Here is a 24,140-nt window from a genome sequence, read left to right as displayed (position 1 = left end):
GTCAGCTTTCAAAGTGATTGTATCTGGTTGCCTACTGCTAGCAATTGTTTTGACATTAAATGAGATCATGGGTGAAAATCCACTCTGCAAACTGAAAAATCCCACACTGGAGTATGATGAGGCTATTCGTGGGACCATTTGAATAAAAAGCCTGTGTAGTAGCTCTTAGATTGCCTGCTGGGTACCTGTGCTATATGGGGGGCACCTGGCTTCTCGCTGTCCCTCCAGCATCCCATGTTCCAGTACAGCCAGTCTGCTTCTTGCCTGATATCAACACAGAACACTCCAAAACATATAACCCAGAAAATAATATGAAACGCTCACCAAAGGCCCTGTTGTCTTCATCCTTGGTGTCCACACAAAGCATCCACAGAATGAGGGCTCTGCCCCTTCGGACTGACTCTCTGCTGGAACTGAAAGCCCTGCCTTCTTTCTTTCTCTCATACTGGTCTCTCTTCCCTGTCTTCATCAATTCTTTTGCTCCCTTCCACTACTCCTCTTTATCTTTTAGAGATGTACTTGGTCTCGCAGCTTCGCTTAGAATACAGTAAATTCGCAAATCTTCTGGGAGACCCAGGTCAGGAGCTGTGGGGAGGGGATCTGTTTACACTGTGGCCAGTACGCCTATGCCTATGCCCATGTCCTCTTAAAGATTTATCTGATGCTAGGACTCTCTCTCCCTCTCCCCTCTCCCTCCCACCTTCCCTATCCTTTACCCCCTTTCAGAGCTACCCTTTCTCCTCTCCCACCCAACCCCCCGCCCCCAACCAGCTTGCTTTCCCCTTTCTTCGATTAACCCTTCCCTCCCAGGTCCCGTCGCCTTTCTTCTCTGGAGAAGTCCCAGTCTCACTCCTTTTTTCAGTTTTGGCCCACCCACCTGCTCTCTCTTAGCCCCACCTCCACCTCCCCCGAACATCTGACAAACTTCTCCCTTCACTGCTGTCCCAGGAAGAGAAGCAGTTCCAGCCTGGCTCAGCTGCTGATGACCTCACTGAATTTTCGTGATGTGATTGGCTATTCTAGGGCTTTGTGGCGGGAGATCTTGAAAAGATGCTTAGCTGGTTTCTTTGTCCCTCTGCTCTTTCCGTTTGAGTTGGGGCTGTGAACCCCAGACACTATTGTATTTCACAATAGTGTATAAAAGCAACCTATTTCTGAGAGAGGTGGTGGCCATTGCCTGGGTGAGGAGGTTTGGTGACATCTGAGGAAGGCACAGACTCAGTGAGCCAGAGGCCTGGAAACCTAGCATGAAAACTGAAGACAATCTAAGCACCTTATAGAAGGCTGGACTTTGGGAAGCTGTAGTACAGCTTCCAGCGCCAACTTTTGATCTTTCTTCAGCGAAGAGAGGAGGCTCTCACCTTGGAAGACAGAGCCTTGCATTCAAAACCAGGCATTTCATTTCTAGTCTTTAAACAATTTGCACGCGGCTTTGGGCAAGTCATCTCATTCTGCTCTCACCTGGCAAAACAGGAGGAATGACACCACCACTTTTTATAGTTTAAGTGAAAGAATTCAATGTGAAATTATACTCTAATGTTTAAACCCGGGGTTGTGTTAGCAGCTAATGTGGTCCAACAACAACAAAAAGGACCCTGAATAAGGAGTTTATTATGTGTTTTTGGGGCTTGGGGATTTTTTTTCTTTCTTTTTTTTTTTTTTTTTTCTTTTGGTTTTCCATTTTTCAGTAGTGAGCCCCTCAGCATCTTTTGTGGGAGTCTTTGTCGTTATTTGTGAAGTGGGGAAACTGGACTGGAAGGTCTCCAGGGTCTCTTTGGCTCTAGCACTCTGTGATTGACAGATACAACTTAGCGACGCCCCCCTCCCTCGCTTTAAATGGCCCATCAGAAGCAGAAAGCTATCCTTTTTTCAGAACCCTTGCTAATGTTTCACTTTCCCTTAGGTATGCTGGTGAAGCCACTTTCCATAGGGGCCTACCCCCTCCCACACCCCACAATGAAAGTGTAGACACGAACTATAGCAGTATGCACAGGGTTCATCCTTGATGGAGACTCTCTCCCCAGGCTACTGGCAGGAGCAGGATTTGGAGCTGGGAACTCTGGCTCCACTGGACGAGGCCCTCAGCTCCACAGTCTGGAGCAACCCTGACCTGCTGGCCAGTCAAGGTGAGAAACCAGGCCGTTCATCTCAACGTTCTTCAGATGTCTCACTCATCCTCACACCATCTCCCACTCATGGTACTCCGCCCCATGTTCTCACGCCAGTCATCACCACACAGCTTTCTCCTTCCCATTTGACATTTAGTTCTTAGCTCTGCACCACCACCACCGCTACCACCACGTTCCCCTGCACCAACTCCCTCCCTCTCTCTGGTACAGAGACCTCTGTAACCCTACACCTCTTTCCAAAAAATAAAATGCCTCCAGAGGAGTGGATTACTCGAAACAAAGAGGTCCTAGAGAGGCATTGGCAAAGAAGAATTCTTCAAGTGAGACAAGGGCAGAGGGTTTAGAGGTTGGAGGCTGATACACGTCTACTGCGGATGAACAGACTCAGATGCCTTCCATTGAGACATCTTGAGACAATTTCCCTTCCAAATTTGCTCAGTGACTCCACAAAACTCCCAAAATGCAATTGCAGTTCTCCATTCAGAGGATCGCTCTAGGAAGAACTCCAATGAAACAGCTCTGTGCGGAAGACAGAACAGAGCTCCAGTGTTGGGAACTAGTGGGCTGATCCTAGGAGTCTGCTCATCTCTGTTGCCCTTCTTGCCTGTGCCTAGGAAATGGGGGCATTGGATTCCTCGCCCCAGCTCCTGCTTTCACAACTCTAGGCAGTGCTAGCCATCAGACATCATAGTCCAGTTCAGAAACTGCAGCCCTTCATGGTGTGTCTTGCTTGGCAGAATTTCCACTACCTCCTCCTTCTCTGCTAAGATCATGCGAAGTGTATTTCCTGGGAATGTAAGTCAGCTGACCAGGAATGTAAGAAATAAGCACATAGGGCAGGGGTTGAGTCTGTGGCAGTGGGAGCATTGGATTGTTTTTATAGTTCTCTGTGAAGGATGTGGTAAGAATGTTTCCCGGTTTCCTGTTGAGCCACCGGATATTGCTGGTTGGGGAATTCTATGACATAGAGCAGGCGTTTGCATGCTCCTGAATCAGAGCATGTGGAGGATTATTCTAGACTAGTTTTGAGGAGGCTGTTGCTGTTGGGTCACTAAAAGTGATTCTGAGATGAGAGGATCAACATTACGAATTCGAATCCATGCTGTGGGAACTTGTCACAATGCCTGGTGGGGGGAACAAATGTCAAGATTGGAGAGGTTCATAGCTAGGCGTGAGGAAAAGGTTCATTTGGCATTCATTTGATATATATATATTTTTAAAAAACCCTGGATTTCCTCTTTCCATTCTTCCTTCCCTCCCCTCCTCCTCTTCCTCCTCCTCCTTTTTCCTTCTCTCTCTCTCTCTCTCTCTCTCTCTCTCTCTCTCTCTCTCTCTCTCTCACACACACACACACACACACATTTTTGATACAGGGAGTATGCAGTCCAACTTGGCCTCAACCCGAGTACACAGCCAAGGACAACCAGAACTTCTGCTCCACCTGTCTCTACTTCCTGAGTAATGGGATAGCACATGTGCTTCATCACAAGTAGTCACTGTGGTGCTGGGGATCCAGTCTGGGCTTTATGCATTCTAGGCAGGGACTCTATCAACTGAGCTTGCCTTTTGTTTAATTTCTCTAAGGAGAGAAGAGTTAAAAAAATATGTTTCCAGCACATTGGGCAAAATCTTCAGTCTTTTCACTCTTTAGATGATATAAGGGTGGGGACTTGGGCTTGTATTTGAGGATACAGGCAGACCTACCAGGAAAGAGAATGCACAGTTGGATGTGGTTTTTCATGTCTATAATCCAAGCACTTACAAAGTGGAGGCAGAAGGATTTTGCTAAATTCAAGGCCATCTTGAATACATAATAAGCCCCAGGCCAGCCAAGACTGCATACTATGACCTTGTCTCAACAGCAGCTACCACAAACAAATAAGAATGGTAAAGCCTGATGAGAGATTTGATGATTGGATTGGAGTAATTGCTAGAAAAAAAATTAAAGTTTGTTTAAAATATTTTAAATTTTACTTTCTATTTTGTTTGCTTTGCTCTTTTTGTACAGATGAATATACACACCAAGGGCTGGTTTAGGCTTTACCCCATTACAGTTTTGATTAATAGTCATAATTGCTTCTACTGGTTCTGCTCTTATAATAAGTGGTAACAGAAAGGCAAAACATAGGATGACAGATATGTATGTGTGTTCTCAGTGATGAATGGTAGAACCATATCTAAAAAGACGCATGTGGAGCAGGATGCTCAGATGCGGGTGCCCTTGTCCCTTCAGTGTTTGTGACCCTGTCTGCTCATCCAGTCTTCCAACACGAGATGATGATTTCTTTTGTATATGAAGCAAGAGAAGATCAGGTCTGCCTGCCTTCTGCCACCACCACCTCTGTTGCTTCACTAATAAAGCCTTAAGAGTATACAGAGACCAGAGCCCTGGGTAGCCTTAATTACATGTGGTGGACTGTGTCCCAGGAATTGGCAGACACCCTCAGGGCTCCTCAGGAAACTAACTCTACTCTACCTCTGCAGATAGTCAGCCCTGGACATCCGATGAGACAGTGGTGGCTGGGGGCACGGTGGTGCTCAAGTGCCAAGTGAAAGACCATGAAGAGTCATCCTTGCAGTGGTCTAACCCTGCCCAACAGACTCTCTACTTTGGGGAGAAGAGAGGTAGTGTCTCACTAGTGACCTTTCTCTGTGGGAACCATGGGCTAGTGGGAAGGGGCACAAAGCCTGAGGGGAGCCACCTGTGTCGTCCAGAGGCTGAGGAGCATGGAGTATGTTATTTTTTAAAAAAGCAAATAAACTGTGAGCTCCTTAGTTGTTTACAGAGAAGAATCAGTACTACATCTCTGACCTCAGCCATGCCTAGTCTTATAGGTCCTGGAGTACTATTGCCCCAAAGAAATGCTTAGGAGACCTGACATCAGGCAGCCCCAGGCCTTTCCTAAGTAATTATGCAAGACACAGACTATAATACTAGCCTATTAAGCTCCTATGCCTGGTGGCTCATGAAAGTCACTAAATGATTCTGTCCTAATTCAGAAGGGTTTTTTTCTGTTTTCTTTTTTTGTCCTTTATCCACACTACTCTGTACATTTCTACCCCTCAATGATATTAGGCCTGGAATGGAAGGTAAACATGCCAAGGTACTGGTGGAATCCTGACTCTCAATTTTCCCCACTTCCTCAGCCCTTCGAGATAACCGGATTCAGCTGGTTAGTTCCACTCCCCATGAGCTCAGTATCAGCATCAGCAACGTGGCGCTGGCAGACGAGGGCGAGTACACATGCTCCATCTTCACTATGCCTGTGCGAACCGCCAAGTCCCTTGTCACTGTGCTCGGTGAGGCTCCCAAACCCCTGTGTCTCCACAGCATGCTGCTTTGCAAACAAACCTCCCTCAGTTGGTCCCCAAAGCTTCCCAGAACCAGGCAGACCTCCAATAATATCAGAAAAGCTCTGCACATTTCCCTTTAAATAAGAGGAAAACAGAGTTCTGTTCCACTGTACTTAATATTTGATCTGGAACAAGTCTCATTCTTTAATCACAATCTTCATGATTTGTAGCAGAGCACTGCCAGTCTACCTCACTCCAAAAATTACATGGGGAAACATGAGATCTATAAGCTATGTCTAATTTTAATTTGCAAGAATAATTTAGTTGTTTGGATACACTTATCTTGATCATGTATTCTAATTTCTATCTCTACTCTCTTGAGCCTCTCACTATCTGTATGGCCACCTAGCTGCACTGTGAGGTATCCAGTCACTATCACCCTTTAGGCATGGCACCCCCACCTCCCCCTACACAATCACACTTCATCCCCCTAGTCTTCCTAAGGAAGACTTGACCCTCCAGAAGTAGATCAAAGAGAAATTTGTCTCATTATGTTTCTACCCATTGTAAAGTAGACCCCAGGATACCCTGACCCTTATAGAGCACATATCTATAGGGAGAGCTTGAAGTGTGACTTCATGGTGCCTCTCCGTGCTATCCTGGACATCCCCTATGCATGGCAGGAATCCCCCAGAAGCCCATAATCACTGGTTATAAGTCATCGTTGCGGGAAAAGGAGACAGCCACTCTAAACTGTCAGTCTTCTGGGAGCAAACCTGCAGCCCAGCTCACCTGGAGGAAAGGTGACCAAGAACTCCATGGTGAGTAGTTCCTGCCTTGAAGTGACAGGCATGAGGTTGTGCAGGGGGAGGAAGTGGCTGAAACATGGCTATATATGTCATAGAAGAAATAGTGGAGATTAAGAAAGTGATCAGGAGATATGTTGTAGACATGTGTGTGTGTGTCGAGCCCTATATTCTCTTTACAAATACATATCAATTTCAAACATTTTTTTAAGTTTGTCCTAGAAAGACTCAGAATCTGTAGGGTCCAGACAGTATCTGTATGTTATGATGCGGTCTATATGTGTATACTTACAGTTAATTGTGTGTGTTTGTGTGTGTGTATCTCTCTCTCTCTCTCTCTCTCTCTCTCTCTCTCTCTCTCTCTCTCTCTCTCTCTCTCTCTCTCTCTCTGTGTGTGTGTGTGTGTGTGTGTTTCTGTCTGTTTGTCTGTCTGTTTCTGCATTCCAGGGGACCAAACACGAGTCCAGGAAGATTCCAACGGGAAAACCTTCACTGTGAGCAGCTCAGTGTCATTCCAGGTTACCCGGGAGGATGATGGAGCCAACATCGTGTGCTCTGTGAACCATGAATCTCTAAAGGGAGCTGACAGATCCACCTCTCAGCGCATTGAAGTTTTATGTATGTCATGGGCTTTGGGGTGTAAAGGACCAGGTGTGAGGTAGGAAGTGAGGAAGAGAAAAGTGCTGCCAGATGCACACGAAGAAGCAGCAGGCATAGATAAGGTAGCAAGCAAGGCTTCGGCAAAGAGGCTCTGTAGTAAACACTGCAGGCTGGGAGAGTTGAGGTCTCTGTCTCAGTGTCTGCTTGTGAAGCCGGAGAGCAGCCACAGAGTGTAAACAAATGAGCTGGGCTAGATTCCAATAAAACTTTATTTACAAAAGCTTGCAGCTGGCAAGATTTGGCCCATGGACAAAGTTTACCAGCCCTTTGGCTACACTGGTGAAATGACAGTACAATGCAAACTGTGGGGGTAAGTGTAGCAAACCCAGAGCTTTGGGATGTAGTTATTAGTCTGGCCTCTACTCCATGATGGTTGTGAGATGTGAAGACAGTTCTCCACATGGATCTTGGTTGTTGATTTGTGAACTGGGAGAGGTGAGCACAGTCACCAATGACCCCTTCTCACTCTAACACTCTGCAATGTGAAGAGATGTGGGCCAGAGAGGAACACAGTCCTTTTCTGGTGTTGAAACATTCCAAGGACTTTTAGCTCCCACTCATCTCTCTGTTTGCCCCAGTCTGATGTTTCAACTTGCGACTCTGGTCGAACCTGACCAGTGGTCAGGATCACTACTCCATGTTTTCTCCACACCTCTTCATGGACTCCACTTTTAATATGAGTAGGGAATGTCTGAAGAAGTTGGAATATTTGCAAATTTCTCATCTGTGGAAATCTGGGAACTTTTTCAAGGCAACTTTTCTGTGTGGAAAGTAGAAAGGAGTAACTTAAGCGCAGAAGCCGTGTATAGAGGCATAAATAGCAATGCATTTCTTTTCCTAATTTGCCAAAAGGTTGGGGAATTAAAAAAAAAATAATAGCTAGAGCTTTTAATCTCCTTATGGACGACACAAGCTGATTAATTTCCTAACTCTTGTGCCATTGAATCAGTAGCTAGACCATTTGCTCAAACTTTAACATGAGTTAATTTTGAGTAGTAGCATGGTCCACTTGGATAACACTCAGTCGGCAGGCTGAGGACTAGCCTTCTAGCAAATGCTGGCACGTACAAGCTTCACTGCCTTGACCAAAGCATTTAATCTGTCCATGATTATGGCTTCCTGCCCTGACTTATGCTGAGAGTAAGTGGAATAATATACACAAAATAACTCTACAAACATCTGAGTTCCAAGTGTAAGGCATTGGGCCTTGGGCAATTCCCTTGAGTCCTAGTTCCCTGGCCATAACTGAAGAATACTTTATTCTACTCGAGTCCCAGAGAGTCCTCTCTTAGATACCAGGCCATCTGTCTATTACTCTCCACGGTCCCCCCTGCCCTACAATCAGCAGTCAGTCAACAAATGCTGCATCCCAGGTGCTATGCCAGAGGTCTCTTTAGCTGTGAAACCCTGGAATACCCATTACCTCACCTGGCCTGGCTCTGTTTGTCCTGTGTGATTGAACTGAAATGTGTTCATTAACTGCTTGTTAAGGCTGGCTCTGTCCTTAGGGAAAGTGTAGCCTCTTTATCTGTGGCTCCAAACCAGCATCTGGTCACATTGTTCTCAGCCACCATCTGGACCCAGCCTCCAAAGCAGTCTTTGGCATCAATGGCAGATGTCATTATTCCCTCACAGACCCATCTATATTGTCTCAGGCCTTTTTTCCCCCAGACAAAATATGACCCCTACCCCTTACTGTTTCTGTGCTCTCATTCTGTGTTTGGAGTGACCGATCAAAGAGATGTTTTGTGTTCAAGCATTGCTTTCACTCCTAAGCTCCCTCACAGAGCAGACAGAACTGAGAGGCCGTGAATTCAGTCAGCGTCAAGTTCACTTTACTTGTTCATTTAAAAATATGTACTAGGTCCTGTCTATGTGTCAGGCAGTTTTGCTAGGCATGAATAAACCATGGGCCCTCCTCAGCTCCGCTAAGACATCCTCCTGTATGCCCCACCAAGGGCAGCCTTGCTGGGATGCCATCACTCAGAGGTTGAGTTGCTCTCACAGCCAGTGGCGGTCACAGTCCCTGTTCACAAAAGCCAGGGGGAAGAAGGTCTTGTTCACAGCCTCTGGGACTTCTCAGATTTTGGGAGGGTAGAGTCTGTAGCATGTAACTAGGTGAATCCACAGTTTTAAGGGTCTTCTATACAGAATGGGGAGTTTTGTGCTGACACCATGTACTTCTCCACAGACACGCCAACAGCCATGATTAGGCCAGAACCTGCTCATCCTCGTGAAGGCCAGAAGCTGTTGTTACATTGTGAGGGACGTGGCAATCCAGTGTAAGAAGAGCAGTCTGCAGTCTCTGATATCCCTCCACACCCTGAGATAACCATCCTCATCCTCACTACACCGCTTCCCCCCACCCGCCCCGGGTACCTGACAAGGCATACCTCCTACTCTCCCAAAGGCAGCATCTCTCCCTTATTTATACTGCAAAGCAGCAGAAGTAGAGGTGGAACACTCCAAAGCACAGCTTCTTTGGTTACCCTAAGGAACCAAATTACAGCAAGATACAGATCAAAACATCTCTATCTTCTCCTAATTGTACCCAAGACTGATAACCCTACACGCCCACCAATGCCTCTGGCTCATATAGCATCTTAAATGCTGTTTAGCATCATCAAAACCTCCTGACTTCCCTGGTAACAGTCCATGTTAATTCCTCTAGCCCTCTGGTCCAGGCCATCCTGAGCACATCTCATCTTTCTGTCTCGACAGCCCCCAGCAATACCTATGGGTAAAGGAAGGCAGCGAGCCACCCCTGAAGATGACCCAAGAAAGTGCTCTTATCTTCCCCTTCCTGAATAAGAGCGACAGTGGCACCTACGGCTGTACAGCCACAAGCAACATGGGCAGCTACACAGCCTACTTCACCCTCAATGTCAATGGTGAGTCTCCTTGGCTTCTCTCTTCCCACATCTTCCTTTCTCTGGCTACCTCTCACTCTTGATGGCAAACCCTGTGTGGTAGTCAAGTGGATGGAAAATGGCCACTACTGGAAACTACTACTGCCCTTAGGCCCTAAGAATGTGTGACAATGCTAAATCAATAGAAAGATGGGCTCTCTCTGTCTCTGTCTATATGCAATGCTCCTCCGGAGCTATCTTTATCACCTGACGGTGAGAATATCAACTTTATTTTAGAGGCCCCTCTTGAGATCATGCATGCTTGCAGGAGAGCTCCACCTCCTAGGACTACATATGGCATGTGTGCTGTTGCCTCTAGTTTATTTCCTGAGGGCTGTGTGTGCATTATAGTTTGGCCAAGAAGAAAAAGAAGGAAGCATGCACTATGCTGAGAGGTATTCATAATCTCTTCCCTAATGCTACACCTCCCAAAGGTACAGGTGTCCTCTTTCTGAAATTATTCTAAAAAATTGGAACCACTAGACAGCTAGAAAGTTTGGTTAGTTGGTAAAGCACCTTCCAGTTGGAGTAAAACAAACAAACAAAAAAAATAGATATGGTAACTCACATTTGTAATTGCAGTGTGAGGGAGGCAGAGACAACCTCCTTACATGTTTGGTAAGCTCTCAACTGGTGAGAGAGGACCCTGTTCAAGAAGTCAGGTAGATGGCATTCCTCTGGCTGCCATTAGCACACACACACAATTCACTCATGTGTGCATATCCATACAAGCACAAAAAATACATTTAAACCCAGCTTCAAGGGAAGTGGCAGGCTAAGGCAGAGGTAGCTTTAGAGGAATTTGGTAGGGGATTTTTTTTTCTTGTTTTGAAGACCCTAAAGGCATTAAAGTCCTTCAAGAAAGTCTTTAAACCTCTCTACAGAATAGAGGAAGTGCTGAAGAAACTTCAGGTCTTTTCTCACTGGAAATGCCCAATGAGGCAGGAAGTGATGTGCCTAATACTCAGGACTCCAGGGGTGAGAAAGAGGTCTTAGTGTCTGGAACCAGAATGTATACATTGGTGATTATGGCTCCAGAGACAACTTGTCAGCCCATGAGAGCTCCTCTGTACAACAGGGCTAGTGCAAGATTTGATATGTAGGCTAAATCCCCCAGAGATACCCCCAGACCATTTCTGATGGTGACTGGCAGTGAAAGAAAGTTTATGCACCCTGAAGTTGGTACCTTCTTGATCCTTCTGCCATGGGCCACAAAGCCAAACTGGTTGACAGTTTGCTGCCAATGCTGACGCCTGGTGGTAGGTAGAGTTACTGCAGCCTCTTCTGGTATCGCCTCTGTGAAAACTTGCCAGGAATAAAAGGAAAGGTACATATACCTGGAGACAGCAGTTGGTTCTTGACAGTCCCAGGGGTTGGTTCAACAATGGAAGACTGTGTTGTTCCAAGGAAAATTTACTTCTATATTTCCCTGAGTAAATATCCCAGCTTGATTTTCACAGTGGACCACGTCTCATGTCTCTTCCTTTATCTTGCCTTAAATCATTTCATCACGTACCTGCCCCATCATGGGCCACCTTCCACCTCCCTCCCAAGCAGAAAATAATAAAAGTACAAATCTTTTCTTTTTAAATAAGCCATAGAAAGGCAAGACACTAAAATGCTGGCCCAGTCAAGCCGGAGGAAACATAAGGTAGGGAAGAAAAAAACACTATAGGAGTCAATGAGGCTGAAAGACTCAAGCTGAGTCCAAGGAAAAACAGGAGGGTCTCCCTTGTGTGGGCAAGTTCTAGCTGCAGCTAACATAACTATAGAGACATCAGAACTGCCCTGGGTTTGGGCGATTGTGCTCATGTGTTTGGATTTCTGACCACAGTCGGGGCTTTTATTGACACTCTTGGTCCATGTTGTCCAATGTGATCAGTTCACACCGGTTATGGATGGTGGCTTTTGTATATCTAATGGAAAGGACACTGGTAATCATCAGAGATGTTGCATTAGTCCTTGTGTACAAACCTTTGGGTGATGTGAAAGTAGACAAAACCCCTAGGCCCCCTTCCTTGGATGAGTCAGAAGACTGGATTTTCCTGGATCACTAATTTTCCTTGGCAAGAAGGAATTACTGGAAAAAAAAAAACAGACCAGATATGTTCAAGAGGATGTAGGCAGGGGAGTCAAAGGAAGAACAAACACCTGGGAGCAGAGATGTCAAGTGCTGCATCTTAAGGCAGTTGTTTAGGTCACAGGCCCAAAGGTGGTAAGGAAGTTGGGGTAGAGACTAAAATCCTGGGTTCATCCTAGAAAAGGAGATGCTTTCCTAATTAATATCAGATTATAACGTTGCTCTCTGAGGAAACTTACAAGTCTTACACAGGATGGTGTGGTCTAGTATTTTCTTTGCAAGATGCTGTCCAACTGCCTAATTCCTGAATCTTTTAGCTTTCACTGTTTCTTCCCCATCTGTTCTCAAGACTATGGACAAGCGGCAATGAATGCCCTAAAGGGGCTAGTGGAGAATTCCAGACAGTGTGAGAAGACATGGGAGATGCTCATGGAAGACAAAAGCACAGTGTGTGTGTGTATGTGTGTGTGTGTGTGTGTGTGTGTGTGAGAGAGAGAGAGAGAGGGGGGAAGGCAAGGAGGAAGGAGGGGGTCAGAGATTGGGGTTGAGAGGAAGAGGAGAATTTTGATATTGGTCACAGGCATTAAAGTAACGATATCTGGTTAAGGTCAAGCACTGACGACAAGAAAACAACTTGGATGGTCTCGTGACAGCTGATTTGTTTATTGCCTGGTGAACACACTGATTTTCTTTAACAATTACTGCCAGCTGCCAGCACGGTGCTACCCACGTGAACACTGAGGCGTGTCCTCTGTGCTTTCATACAGTTTCTGGGTTCTCCTGATGTTGGTGTCTATTCTCTTCTGTGAGATTATGCGGGGCCAAGTCAGCATGGGAGAGTTAAGGCTCCTCCCTGTTTCTAACTGTATGCCTGTCATCCCTGCAGACCCCAGCCCGGTGCCCTCATCCTCCAGTACCTACCACGCCATCATCGGAGGGATTGTGGCTTTCATCGTCTTCCTGCTGCTCATTCTGCTCATTTTCCTTGGACATTATTTGATCCGGCACAAAGGTCAGAGGGCATGGGTGGGTGGGTGGAGATCAGTCAGGGAAGCTCAGACAGTAAGAGGGTTTTGGAAACAGCCCTGGAAATTCACTCAGCCCCCTCTGGGTGTCTGAGAAAGAAGTAAAGCCAATCCCCCTGCACTGCCACTGCTGTGATCATCGAGCAACCCCACAGTCAAGCCTGATCACTTGGTAATCATCCAAGTACAATCAAACCTACCCACTCAGCCAGCTGCTCCTCGCTGCTGCTCTGCCTCCAGGTCTCTTCAAACCAGTCTCTAGCCCCTTCCGTGGTGCCCCTGCCTTCTTTCCCATCTGTTTACCTTCTTTTCCCTTCTTTGATCTCTTTACTCTTCATCCTCGCCCATGTCTTTTCTTTTTGTTTTACTTTCGCTCCTATTCTATTACTACTTCCAGGCAGCAGCCTAGCTGCCTAGATTGGTCATAGCTAAGCCATATCTTCACTACATGTGTACACACACACACACATACATACACACACACACACACACACACACACACACACGCACACACACACACCTCTCTTTCATGCCTTGCCTACATTATAGATGAGATTTTTAGCTAAGGGTAGGATTCATTATTCATGGAGGTGTGGTCAGGTGAGGGTTGTTGGCAGCAAAATGCAAATTAGAGAAGACTGGGTGGAAGAAAGCTCCAGGCAAGAGAAAGATGAGATGAGCAATGTGTGAGTGGGTGGGTACGAAAGTGGGCAGGGTGGACTTGGAGAGGCTGAGAAGCTTCTGAAAAGAGGAGCTTCTGTCTCCACACAGGAACCTACCTGACACATGAAGCGAAGGGCTCCGACGACGCTCCAGATGCGGACACGGCCATCATCAACGCAGAAGGCGGGCAGTCAGGCGGGGATGACAAGAAGGAATATTTCATCTAGGGGCACCCACACACCTCCTGCGCCCCCCAGGGGCCCCAATGGGGACTGCTGGGCTGTCACCAACCTGGACTTGTACAGAGCGACCCCTGGGCCGCCCCTCCCGCTTGCTCCCCAGTCCACCCAGCCCCCTGTACAGAATGTCTGCTTTGGGTGCGGTTTTGTACTCGGTTTGGAATGGGGGGGGAGGAGGGCGGGGGGGAGGGGTGGGTTGCCCTCAGCCCTTTCCGTGGCTTCTCTGCGTTTGGGTTATTATTATTTTTGTAACAATCCCAACTCAAATCCGTGTCCAAGGCTGGAGAGGCAGGGGCCGCGGGGCCCGAGGAGAGCAACAAAGCAACAAATCGGGAAAGTTCAGCAGCAGAAGTCGGAGGAATTAGAAGTGAATGAGGAGGAGGGCTGGTTTTAGGGTGGGGACTCAACACTCAGCTCCTTGCTCCTTCCATTGTCACAAGAGAGCAGCCTCCCAGGTGGCTCCAAGGAGCCTGGGAAAGGAAGTAGGGGCTAGGGGTGGCTCTTCCTCTGCCAGGCACTACTACAGACAGGGGGACAGGTGTCAAGCTGACATCCCTCCTCGTCCACTACGTAAGAAAGGGTTGCATAGGAGAGTCTTCAAGAAGATGTGACCCGAAGATAGCGTGCAGCCACACAGGGCTCCAGGGCTCCCACACGTCCCTCCCAGAAAGAGTAGATTATGAGAGAGAGAGAGAAAGGATGGTAGAAATGGTTCTGTTCACCTGTCGCCCCCACATGATGAATGAAGCTAGGATCTTTTAACAGAAATCTTCTCTTGGGGGACAGTGGAGCTCAGCTCCCCGCCCCCCCAGCTCCAGCAGCTGTGGAAGAGGCAGCTGTGAGCCTGAACAAGCGTCTGCTGCCCCCACCGTGGAGGGGCCCCTCACTCTTACCCAAGACCCTGGACTGTTGCACGGCAACCGCTCAGCAACTTACTCCTCCACCTTGTGTCACCCTGTGCCCTCTCCTGTTCCCTGTGCCAGCCCTCAGCCCCTCCTCCCTCAGCAGCCAGGCAGACATGACAACAAAATTACTAAAAGGAGCTTCACTGCAGTGAGCTGTTTCCTGCCCAAACCGAGGGAATAATGTGAACTCTGTGCATGTGTGTGTGTGTGTATGTGTATGTGTGTGTGTTTGTGTGTGTAAGTGCGTGTAAGTATGCATGGATGTATGTACATGTGTGCTTATGTGACCAAGAAGCAAAGAGATTGAGGAAAAGGACCAGGGGTCTTGGGTGGGTGGACAGGGCATGGGACAAGTGAGGTGGGCATTGGACTGGATGGTCTCTAGTCAGGGTTTGTACCTCCTCTAGGGAATGCTGCTCCATCCAAGTCGTTTCCAAACCGCTCTCAATGCCTACCTGTGAGAGAGGATTCCCAGGGTGTGGTTTGCCCGGCCGTGTGCATTTTGTCCCTCTCTGAAGCACCAAGTGTCCACTACCCTTCCCTGGACCTCCCAGATCTCAGAGTCATGGAGCTAGGGCCACAGCTTCTGCTATGCACCCTTCAAGCCTCACCCTGGCACTGACCCTGGATTCTCATCCTCTGTACCCAGTGACTAGAGGCCTGGGCCCCCATCTCAGCTTTTGGTTTACAGTCTTCCTTCTTATGGCCAAGCTGGGTGCTATGGAGATGAGACTGACTGCTCACCCTCCCCATCCTGGATGGCCTGTCCCTTAGACCAAGGATGCTCTTGGCATCACTCTCCCAGTCCTCCAGCATGTCCTTCCCGCTCTGACAACAGTTGTGCAAAATGGGGCGGCTGCAATCCAGCAGGACTGCCCACTCCTTCAGTTCAGGTAATACCTTCTCAATCTTCCAGCCCCTGGTTAGGGTCCTGGGCACCCCAGGCAGCCCCTCCCTTAAGCCAGGGCTTCTCCTCTTACAGCAGCAAGGGAGCTCTGGGCCCCAGGGCTGGGCTCCTTGTCTCCCAGCACCCCGCTTTTGGGAAAACGACTTTTCCTCTTTGAGCTGAACCACTCTGTCCATATTACACAGAAGCCATATTTGTACCAGGCGGGCGGGAGGGGGGAGGGGCGGAAAGGGGGCCGTTGTGCTGTGTGTGTCTGTCGGTGGGTGGGGGTGGGGAAGGGGGAAGGGAGCAGGGAGGGGATCGTGTATCTTTATAATCTTTCTAACTCTCCTGTGCTAATCTCAGAGGGACCACCCTCAATATATCTGGATTATCCACGTGGTCAGGCTGCCTCCTTTCTGCTCCTCTCACTGCTGGCTGGGCTGCACGTAAATAAGGGACGTGTCCTCATGTCCCTGGCACTGGCACTCACAGGGTACTGCCTCCTCACCATGCCACTCTCTGGAGCACTTATGTGTGGAATCAAGGGAAAGAGTGTCTGAGTCCTTTGCTCTCCGGAGAACATTTGCATTTAAAGCAGGTCATCCAGACTGCTGCCCTGTTGTTACCCTCTGTCCGGCAATGCTGACCAACACTGCTATGGAGGAGGTGAAGACCCCATCAGACACCGTCCAGGAAGGGGCGCTCCACTAGTTTTTGTCAAACTCCCTTTCTAGCGCCATCCTGTTAAACCTGAAACTTGACCTGGGTATTCACCCGTCTACAGCTCAGTCTGCGGGGCTTCATGGGAATCCACGTATGGAGCGCGTATCTTGTATTTCCTCCTGGCCAGAGAAATAACAGTTCTACCTCCCATCAGAAACTTTACGTATTGCTAAGACGCCAAGCCAATGGAAGCATTCCCACAGTCCATGTGTCTCACACACAATGTGAATAGAGATTACCCAGTGGGCTGCAGTTTCACATTAAAGTATGCTATCCCATGGTCCCCCAGAGCCTATTTTGATGTGTTAGACCATGTGTTCTGCTTGGTATGAGAGATGCATTCATTGAGTCCATAGGTGGTAAGGCAAATGCCCAATTGCTCCCTAAAGGAGAGTCATTACCGAGCCTTGACAGGCTTGCACACACCCAGGCACCACCCAGCACCTAGCACTCAGATGGGGCACACTGATACCCAACATGGGCACCCAGATAAATAGGTGCATTTCTCATCTCCTGCAGCCACACACAAAAGTCCTCCATTTAAATGCATATTCTCAGTCTGGACAGAGCCCACAGTCCACAGAAGGGGAGCCTTTAGTTCCTCTTCCCCCAAACAGGGGAACTTTTGAACTCTTTCCTTGGATCTCATTCAAAGGAATAGAGAACAGAGGGAGTCACCAGATGCCTGGCCACTCCAACTTCCCAGCACCTCTCTCTTATCTCTGTTCCACATGTCACCCCTGGCCCCTCATCCTTCCCTTGCTGGAAAGATCCTCGATTTCTTCCTTGCCACCTTGGGGGAAAATTCTCCCTTTGTGGACCTCTCACCATGTTCTTTTCCTGAGGCCATTCTGAGCAGCCAGATCCAACTGCAAAACAGGAAGCTTGTGCTATGACAGCTCAAGTAGGCAGTAGGCGTGGGGTAGAGCTTCCTGAGTGTGGAAGCCCCCCCTGCCCCCCCACACACCCTGGCCCTGCCCAGAACCTGAGAGCATTCATTAGCCCTGAGCACTTATCTTGGAGCCACAGCTGCTGACAGAGAGTCCCAGCCCTGTTACTCTGCCTGCTCTGAGCCTGCAACGCCATGGGGAACTGTCTGTACCCGGTGAGTGTTGGGGGGCCATGCTCTGTAACCCTTCCCTCTGTCTCCTTCTTCCTTCTGCTTCTCCAAATCTTACACTCTTAAACTCTCCCCTTTTCACATCATCCATTATCCCTATGGCTTTTTTTTTTTTTTTTTTTTTTTTTGTCTCTGTTTCAAAATTTTTTCCCCTTTCTTTCCTGCTTCCTTTTCCTTCTCTCTTCACCTTTCAGCCGGCTCCAGCAGGTTTCTTCTCTTCTTCCCTCCAGTCAGAACACTGGATCTTTTCAGTCTCTACACAGCTCTGGTGGGGTTTCTCTGTGGCTCTGTCCATTCAGGTTCCTCAGCTCCTCTTTTCACCAGGCTCACTTCACTCACCTCCTGCAGGCTGATTCCCTGCTTTCCAAGCCAAAGTTCCCCTTCTGTTCAGCCCTGAGCATCCCCCAGCCTCTGCTGAGGTGCTACATGCTCTGACTGTCTCTTCTGGGTGTACCCTGTAGGTGGAAGCCTATTCACTAGGCAAGAACGGAACTCAGTTTACCTTCGACGAATGGAATTATTCATATGAAGACAATGTCTCCTATGAATCTCTGGATGACTACAGCATGCTAGCAGCTGCTCCCTGCCATTCGTGTAACCTGCTTGACAAATCTTCACTGCCCTTCTTCATTCTCACCAGTGTCTTGGGCATGTTGGAAAGTGGTCTTGTCCTCTTTGCAATTCTCAGACCTCTTTTCCACTGGCAGATCTGCCCTAGCTGGCCCATTTTGGCACAGTTGGCAGTGGGCAGTGCCTTCTTCAGTATGGCAGTGCCCATCCTGGCACCAGGCTTAAACACTGGCCATCACACAGCCCTGTGCAGACTGGGCTACTGGGTCTGGTATACTTCAGCTTTTGCCCAGGCTCTGCTGATAGGATGCTATGCCTGCCTGAACCCCAGTCTGAGTATCGGTCAAGTCCCTGCCCTCACCTTGAGACTCACTGTGGGACTTTGGGGAGCTGCTGCTGTCTTAGGGCTGCCAGTCATGCTTGCCAGTGGTGCTTATGATGGCCTCTGCACCCTTGCATCCACCAAGGACCTGGAAGCTTTGAAGTTCACACATTCTGCTGTCTGTTTTACCACATTCACTGTATTGCCACTGGCTCTTTTGGCAGCCAAGGGGCTGAAGATGTCATTAAGCAAGGGGCCAGGCCCCTGGATTAATGTCCTATGGGTCTGGTTCATCTTCTGGTGGCCTCACGGGATGGTTCTCATATTCGATACCTTGGTGAGGTCCAAAACCATGCATTTGCAGTCATGCCTATCCCAGCAGATTCTTGATGCAGCGTTGAATCTGGCAGAAGCCCTGGCTGTATTGCACTGTGTGGTTACACCCGTGCTCCTGGCCCTGTTCTTCCACCAGACTGCCCGTAGATGCTGTCTCTCTCAGTCCCTCCCTGCAAGACAGTCTTCCCAAATGGATGCCATTGCAGGCAAATCTTAGTTCTTTACCCACATGTCAACTTAAATTAAAGTCTATATTGCTTTTGTGAAGTGGGTGCTTTCTTATTTTACCTGGAGTTAAAAAGAAGGAGAAAGACCATGGAGAGAAAGGAAGGCAATGCGTGCCCGATTTTCCTGTTTCTAGAGCTGCCCTGGAAGAAAGAGAATGGTGGATAAACATCCTCAGGGAATACAGATGTTCTCTTGAGGTGAGTGATTTCTGTCTTCTTGTGGGAACAGGAAAAAACAATAGCATGAGTGGAAAAGATGAACTTTATAAACTAGAAGGCAAGGCTTAACCAGCAACGGAGAGAGAAGCCATTGCAGAAAACAAGTGGAATAGGTATAGAAACCAAAATGGGAAAACAGAGATCCGTGGTGGGCAGTAAAGCCCTAAGCAGTAATGCGGCTACCTGCTCTAACCCCTCCAGGTCTCCTTATCTTCTTTTTCCTCTCTGGCTTTGTTTGGATGTCAGAGAGGTGGGAAAAAAAGAAAAGAAAAGAAAAGAAAAGAAGAAGAATGCTCAGGGATACCCATTGGGGAGCATCTGCCCTACTAGGGCTGCTAGTCACCTTGGCCAGTGATGTGTCCCATGACCTAATCAAGGGCATATAACAAGATATTGTAAAATGTTGCTTCCTAGAAGCTGTGTTTTGCAAGTTAATTCTTCATCATGACCTGGAAACCCCCTCCCCATCTTCTTACTTACTTCCTCCCCCTCTCTCTTTCCCTCTCTACCTCCTTCCTAATGTGCTTTGTGTGTTCACATGTGTGTTCTAGCAGATTTATTCTTCATCATGACCCTTATCCTCCACCCCTTGTATGGGTCTCTCCCTCCCTCCCCCCCTTCCCCCCCTCTCTCTGTGTGTGTGTGTACATCTGTCTTTCAATCTGTTAGGACCAATATCCATGCTATAATAGATGCATGCACGCAGTGAAACGTGTCTATGCATGAGCTTACATCTCAGGCAGTATCTGCAGTACACACATTCATGTGTGCACAAACCTCTTGCAGAGGCCCCTTCCTAACTTAAGTCTGTGCTACACCTATTCAGGATGTGAGGACAGAAACCCTTACTCAGTAAGTTCATTCACCTTGGTGTTTATGTCTAGCCTTTCCGTGTGTGGTAAATAGAAGGAAGAGATCATGACATTACAAATGTCAAAGCTTCTGAAAGGAAGCTGCCCTGATCCAATTCATCTTCTGACTGGAATTGTCCAGGTTTCCCTTTCAAAACCCAGCTCTCAAAAGAAGGCTTTATGCCACACCAGTCTGTTTTTCTCCATCTCTTATACACCCCAGTATCCTAGGAAATCTGTCCCCTCTGCATGCCTGGATTCTCTGTCTGCTTGTGACTTTGGAGGGTTTTCTTCATGCCCTCCTCAGGAAAGCTTGGGTAGTTATTAGGAGAACAACAAGCAAACCCCCCTTCAGATGGAGCATTCTCAGCACTGACAAATTCACCCTCTACCTGGAAAAACCCCAAAGGGAGCTTCTCCCTGCCGCCCACCTCAAACCCACCCAGGAAAACACGAGCAGGTACTTCACTTGGTCTGAATCTACTTAATGGTTTTTCGCTACTTTCAAAGATGCTTTCCGTACCGCATCATATCTGTGCATGACTCTCTTCACTTAAGGATTGAGAAGAAAGTGCAGGAAAGAGGTAGAAAAGACTTAAAACATCCTAGGCTGGAGGGTGTAGAAGGAATTTTCCTGGGTGGGTACCTCGACAAAGCCTCTAAATCTCCCTCCTCTGGTCTCTTAGCAACCACCAGGTTTAGTTCCTGATTGGTGCATCATAAATTGAAAGGCGGGACTGTGGGACCGATTGAGACGCGGGAGACATTCTGAACCATAAAGGAAGAGAACAAAAATGAGAAGAAGAAGAAGAAGAAATTAAAAAAAAAGGAAATAATTTACAAGTCTAAATTACGTTCAGGTCTCCAACCACACTGATGGTGAATGTGTCCTAATGTTTATGTTTCTCTTCATTTCCTCTCCAGTTGCCTTTTATGAACTCGTGTGTGTGTGTGTGTCACACACACACACACACACACACACACACACACACACACACACACACACACACACACACACAGACCTCGAGTCTTCAACTGCCCTCTCAGTCTTTCCAGATGTTCCTTTCCTCTCTTACAAGGGGCAGGATTTAGAGGCTGACCTCACTGAAGGAATGGTAAGGCTGCTCTGACTCCCTGGTTCTTCCAATATTAAGGGAAGAGTTGGCCTAGCACCACTAGGGCTGTCTGTTCTGCCTTGATCCCATATCCCCAGATGGATCCCCCTCCTCACTCAGTCTGGATTGAGAGAGTCCCTGTGATAGCTAACAGCTATCGCATCTCTTGGAAAGGGAAGGCAGAAACAGAAACCAGTAGCTGATAAGAGGTCACAGTGGGTTGGAAACAAGAATGCTTGTAGTTATTTCCTCCTCGTCTCCCCTCCCCTCACCTTGCTGCCTTGCTCAGGGACCTTCAGGACTGCCCTTTCCATGCCACTTTGTATCCTGCAGGTGGACAGTTCATCCTTATGTCTGACTCTGACTCCAGAAGCTTTCTTCAGGGACCTGTTATCCAGACCCACTTAACCCAATGGGTACCACTAACCACTCCAAATTGGGTTGGAACGTGGCATCTTTTGTGCAACCCTTCAGGAATACAAATCCTGTTTCCTTAGAATTTAATCTAAGGGTTGGCAAGGATTTTAGCTGTGTATGAATTATTGGGCCTCCTGGCTAAAGGAAAAGAAAAAAAAAAACCCTCCTCTCAGAAAGATGAGAGTCAGGGAAACAAGCTCTTGGGGATACATAAAGCCCTAGGGAGGGTCAATTTACATTAAGGGGAGAGATTTTTTTTCCTTGAGGAAAGTCTGAACATCACACTGATGTTTATAATTCATTTGTTTCTGGATGAGCCCCACACCCTAGAGGATTTAGGAAACAAATGCATATTTTCTAAATCCTTTCATCCACCACCATACCTCTACCCTCTCTCTGTCTTGGTCTCCCAACACCTTTCTTCTGCTGCCTCCGAGGAATTCTCACTGAGAACTTCACTGGGATTTCAAACCCAATTCATCGCCAACTCTAATTGCCAGGAATTTGCATGAAAACCATCCTATGCTATCTAATTATTCTGACAACAGCAGTCCGCCGTCTGGGCACGAGGAGAATCGCAGTTTTAATTAACAATAATGCACCTTGCAGATGAATGTGACTGTTTGGGTTAATTAACAAGTCCAAGCATCTCCAAATCATCTTCCAGACATCTAGGCAGTTTGGGCAGGAGAGACATGGAAGCACACAGGGGGTGGGGGTGGGGGGTTTAAAAAAATCAGTTCAGAAAAGCATTCATTTTGGTTTTCATCTCTCTATGACTATTGGATAAAGGAGGAGGGGGAATCTCAGAAGAGAACTCTAGGGTTAGGGGACTTTGGGACAGCACACTGTTGCAGGAGATCAATCATCTTTTGTGTCACCTTTACATTTGGAATATGCGTTGCGTATTTTTAATGCATGACAGGGTTAAGTCCTTACCATTCGTGGGTATCTCTAATTTGTTGTCCAGTTTTTGTTTTTTTTTTTTTTTTTTTTTTTTTTTTTTTTTTTTGCTAGTTTGATTTCTGGCATGAGAGCACTGACTTCTCATTGCTGCCATCACAGGGGACTTTCCTCTGTGCATCGTTAGCACATGTGGGGCACCTGAAGTTGCTTACACCCAAAGACATCTGTCACAGTGTCTCAATCCACCCTCTTCTCAGCCCCATCAAGGATAAATATTTGCATAAGTTTCTTAAATAGTTTCCACATAGCTCCAAGGTGCATCCTTTGTCCCTCTAGTCTTGCTAACAGTGTGTGCACCTTGTGCTTCTTGTGTTAGGTGAAATCAAGTAACGTTGTGTGGGAGAGAAGGAGTACACCTCTGAGACAGACTTGTGAAAGCCACAGAGTCTGCCTTTAAGAATTATTCTATTCCACCTCAACACTGGGATTTAGTTTCCCATACTGCTCAGATAGTTTATGGCTACTGGTCTGCCCACTGTCTCAGAACTTTGGTTGTCAGCGTGAGATTTGGCTTTCCTTTTGTTCTTTAAGTTTTATTCCCAATGGCAGTTTTCCCCATGCTCTTTGTGTGAGCGACGACCCCTCATCCTTGGGGTCTCAGTAGAAACATCAATTGACCTGGCATCCAAAGGGACATAGCTGCAGCTTCCTCATGTTTCCCTACCAATTCTCCTGGGTTATATCTTTTTTTCTATCACTATCAGATTTATTTTATTTCTGTTTTGTGGATGTGTGTACACGTGTGAGTTTGTGGATGTAGACTCAGAAGGAGGACAGAAAGGATGGCAGATCCCCTGAATCTGGAGCTACAACTGATTGTGAGCTACAACCTAAACTTGGGCACTCTACAAGAGCAACAAGTACTGATGGAAGTACCATTGCCTCAGCCTCCCAAGCATTCAGTACCCTGTGTCTTCTTCACAGCCAACCAACCATGAAGCCCTGATCAATAACAGCCTCTCTCACTGCATTTCCAGAAATGTTTTTCTGAGCAAATTAAGAGAAAGACATGTTGGGATTCCAGGCATGAGCCACCACACCCAGCTGATGCTGTTTCCATAGCAGCAAGAATCCCACATCAAAACTGTCTTGATTATTCACTTACTGTCTGACCAGTTCATCTCCTGTCTAACCAACTACTAGATACTGGGCTTCACGGGTCCAGGGCCTGGTGGGTGTTACACAGTCAGAGCTCAGTAAACATTTGATAGCACAGAAGTGAATTAGTTAATTTCATATTAATGAAACATATTTCCCACACTGGAGGGTTCATAGTCTGGTGATAAGAGGAACAGAAACAAACAAGCAAATAACTGACAGAGAAATCTATAAAAACCATCACCACCACCAGCAAACCCTTACTTTCTCTGAGTCCTGCAAGGTGTTTCTCTCATGTTATTAGTTATTCTAGGGTCTATGAATCCCTTTTCTGTGCCAACTCATGCCTGACAGAGAGGTAGGGGACTTCACCACAGTTCTTGAGCCATGCAATGAATGAGTAATACTCGGGTTCCTTTGGGGCCACCGTTAGGCTTGGGGCAGCTGGGAAAAGGGAGGGATGGACCATCATATTTCATCTGTACTTGAGGAAAACTGAATCATGGGACACTCCCTAATGTTCTTGGACATGAAGTCTTCCGCTGGCTCCCAGTCATATTCAGAGTCCAGCTACATC

The 24,140-nt window shown here is 47.4% G+C and overlaps 3 protein-coding genes across 6 annotated transcripts in view; 2 read left to right on the top strand and 1 right to left on the bottom strand.

Moving 5' to 3' along the window:
* Positions 1 to 13,965, top strand: part of Cadm3 (cell adhesion molecule 3) — a 29,838-nt gene extending 15,873 nt beyond the window's left edge. The window contains exons 2-10 of one of the 2 annotated variants that reach the window (XM_051147890.1): positions 2,025 to 2,126; positions 4,614 to 4,754; positions 5,277 to 5,429; positions 6,107 to 6,244; positions 6,677 to 6,847; positions 9,081 to 9,171; positions 9,611 to 9,780; positions 12,765 to 12,890; positions 13,675 to 13,965. In XM_051147890.1, coding sequence (XP_051003847.1) covers positions 2,025 to 2,126; positions 4,614 to 4,754; positions 5,277 to 5,429; positions 6,107 to 6,244; positions 6,677 to 6,847; positions 9,081 to 9,171; positions 9,611 to 9,780; positions 12,765 to 12,890; positions 13,675 to 13,793 — 1,211 coding nt within the window. In that variant the 3' untranslated portion in view covers positions 13,794 to 13,965. The remainder of the gene's footprint in view (positions 1 to 2,024; positions 2,127 to 4,613; positions 4,755 to 5,276; positions 5,430 to 6,106; positions 6,245 to 6,676; positions 6,848 to 9,080; positions 9,172 to 9,610; positions 9,781 to 12,764; positions 12,891 to 13,674) is intronic. The other variant, XM_051147891.1, reaches the window with a different exon arrangement.
* Tagln2 (transgelin 2) overlaps positions 1 to 24,140 on the bottom strand; it is a 960,136-nt gene that overhangs the window by 203,093 nt on the left and 732,903 nt on the right. The gene's annotated exons all lie outside the window — the stretch shown is intronic.
* Positions 17,407 to 19,129, top strand: Ackr1 (atypical chemokine receptor 1 (Duffy blood group)). Its single transcript, XM_051148361.1, has 2 exons — positions 17,407 to 17,427; positions 17,904 to 19,129. Exons 1-2 carry the CDS (start codon positions 17,407 to 17,409, stop codon positions 18,885 to 18,887), a joined length of 1,005 nt encoding a protein of 334 aa, XP_051004318.1. The 3' UTR covers positions 18,888 to 19,129.

The sequence above is a fragment of the Acomys russatus genome, chromosome 6 (assembly GCF_903995435.1).
Source record: "Acomys russatus chromosome 6, mAcoRus1.1, whole genome shotgun sequence".
In the NCBI taxonomy this organism is placed as follows: Eukaryota; Metazoa; Chordata; class Mammalia; order Rodentia; family Muridae; genus Acomys; species Acomys russatus.
Note: the sequence above shows the minus strand (reverse complement) of the source record. Positions and strands in the feature narration are given on the sequence as shown.

Coding starts and splice junctions, on each gene's coding strand:
- Ackr1 (XM_051148361.1), top strand. CDS start 17,407: ATGGGGAACTGTCTGTACCCG. Junction 17,428..17,903: donor TGGGGAACTGTCTGTACCCG/GTGAGTGTTGGG, acceptor TGTACCCTGTAG/GTGGAAGCCTATTCACTAGG.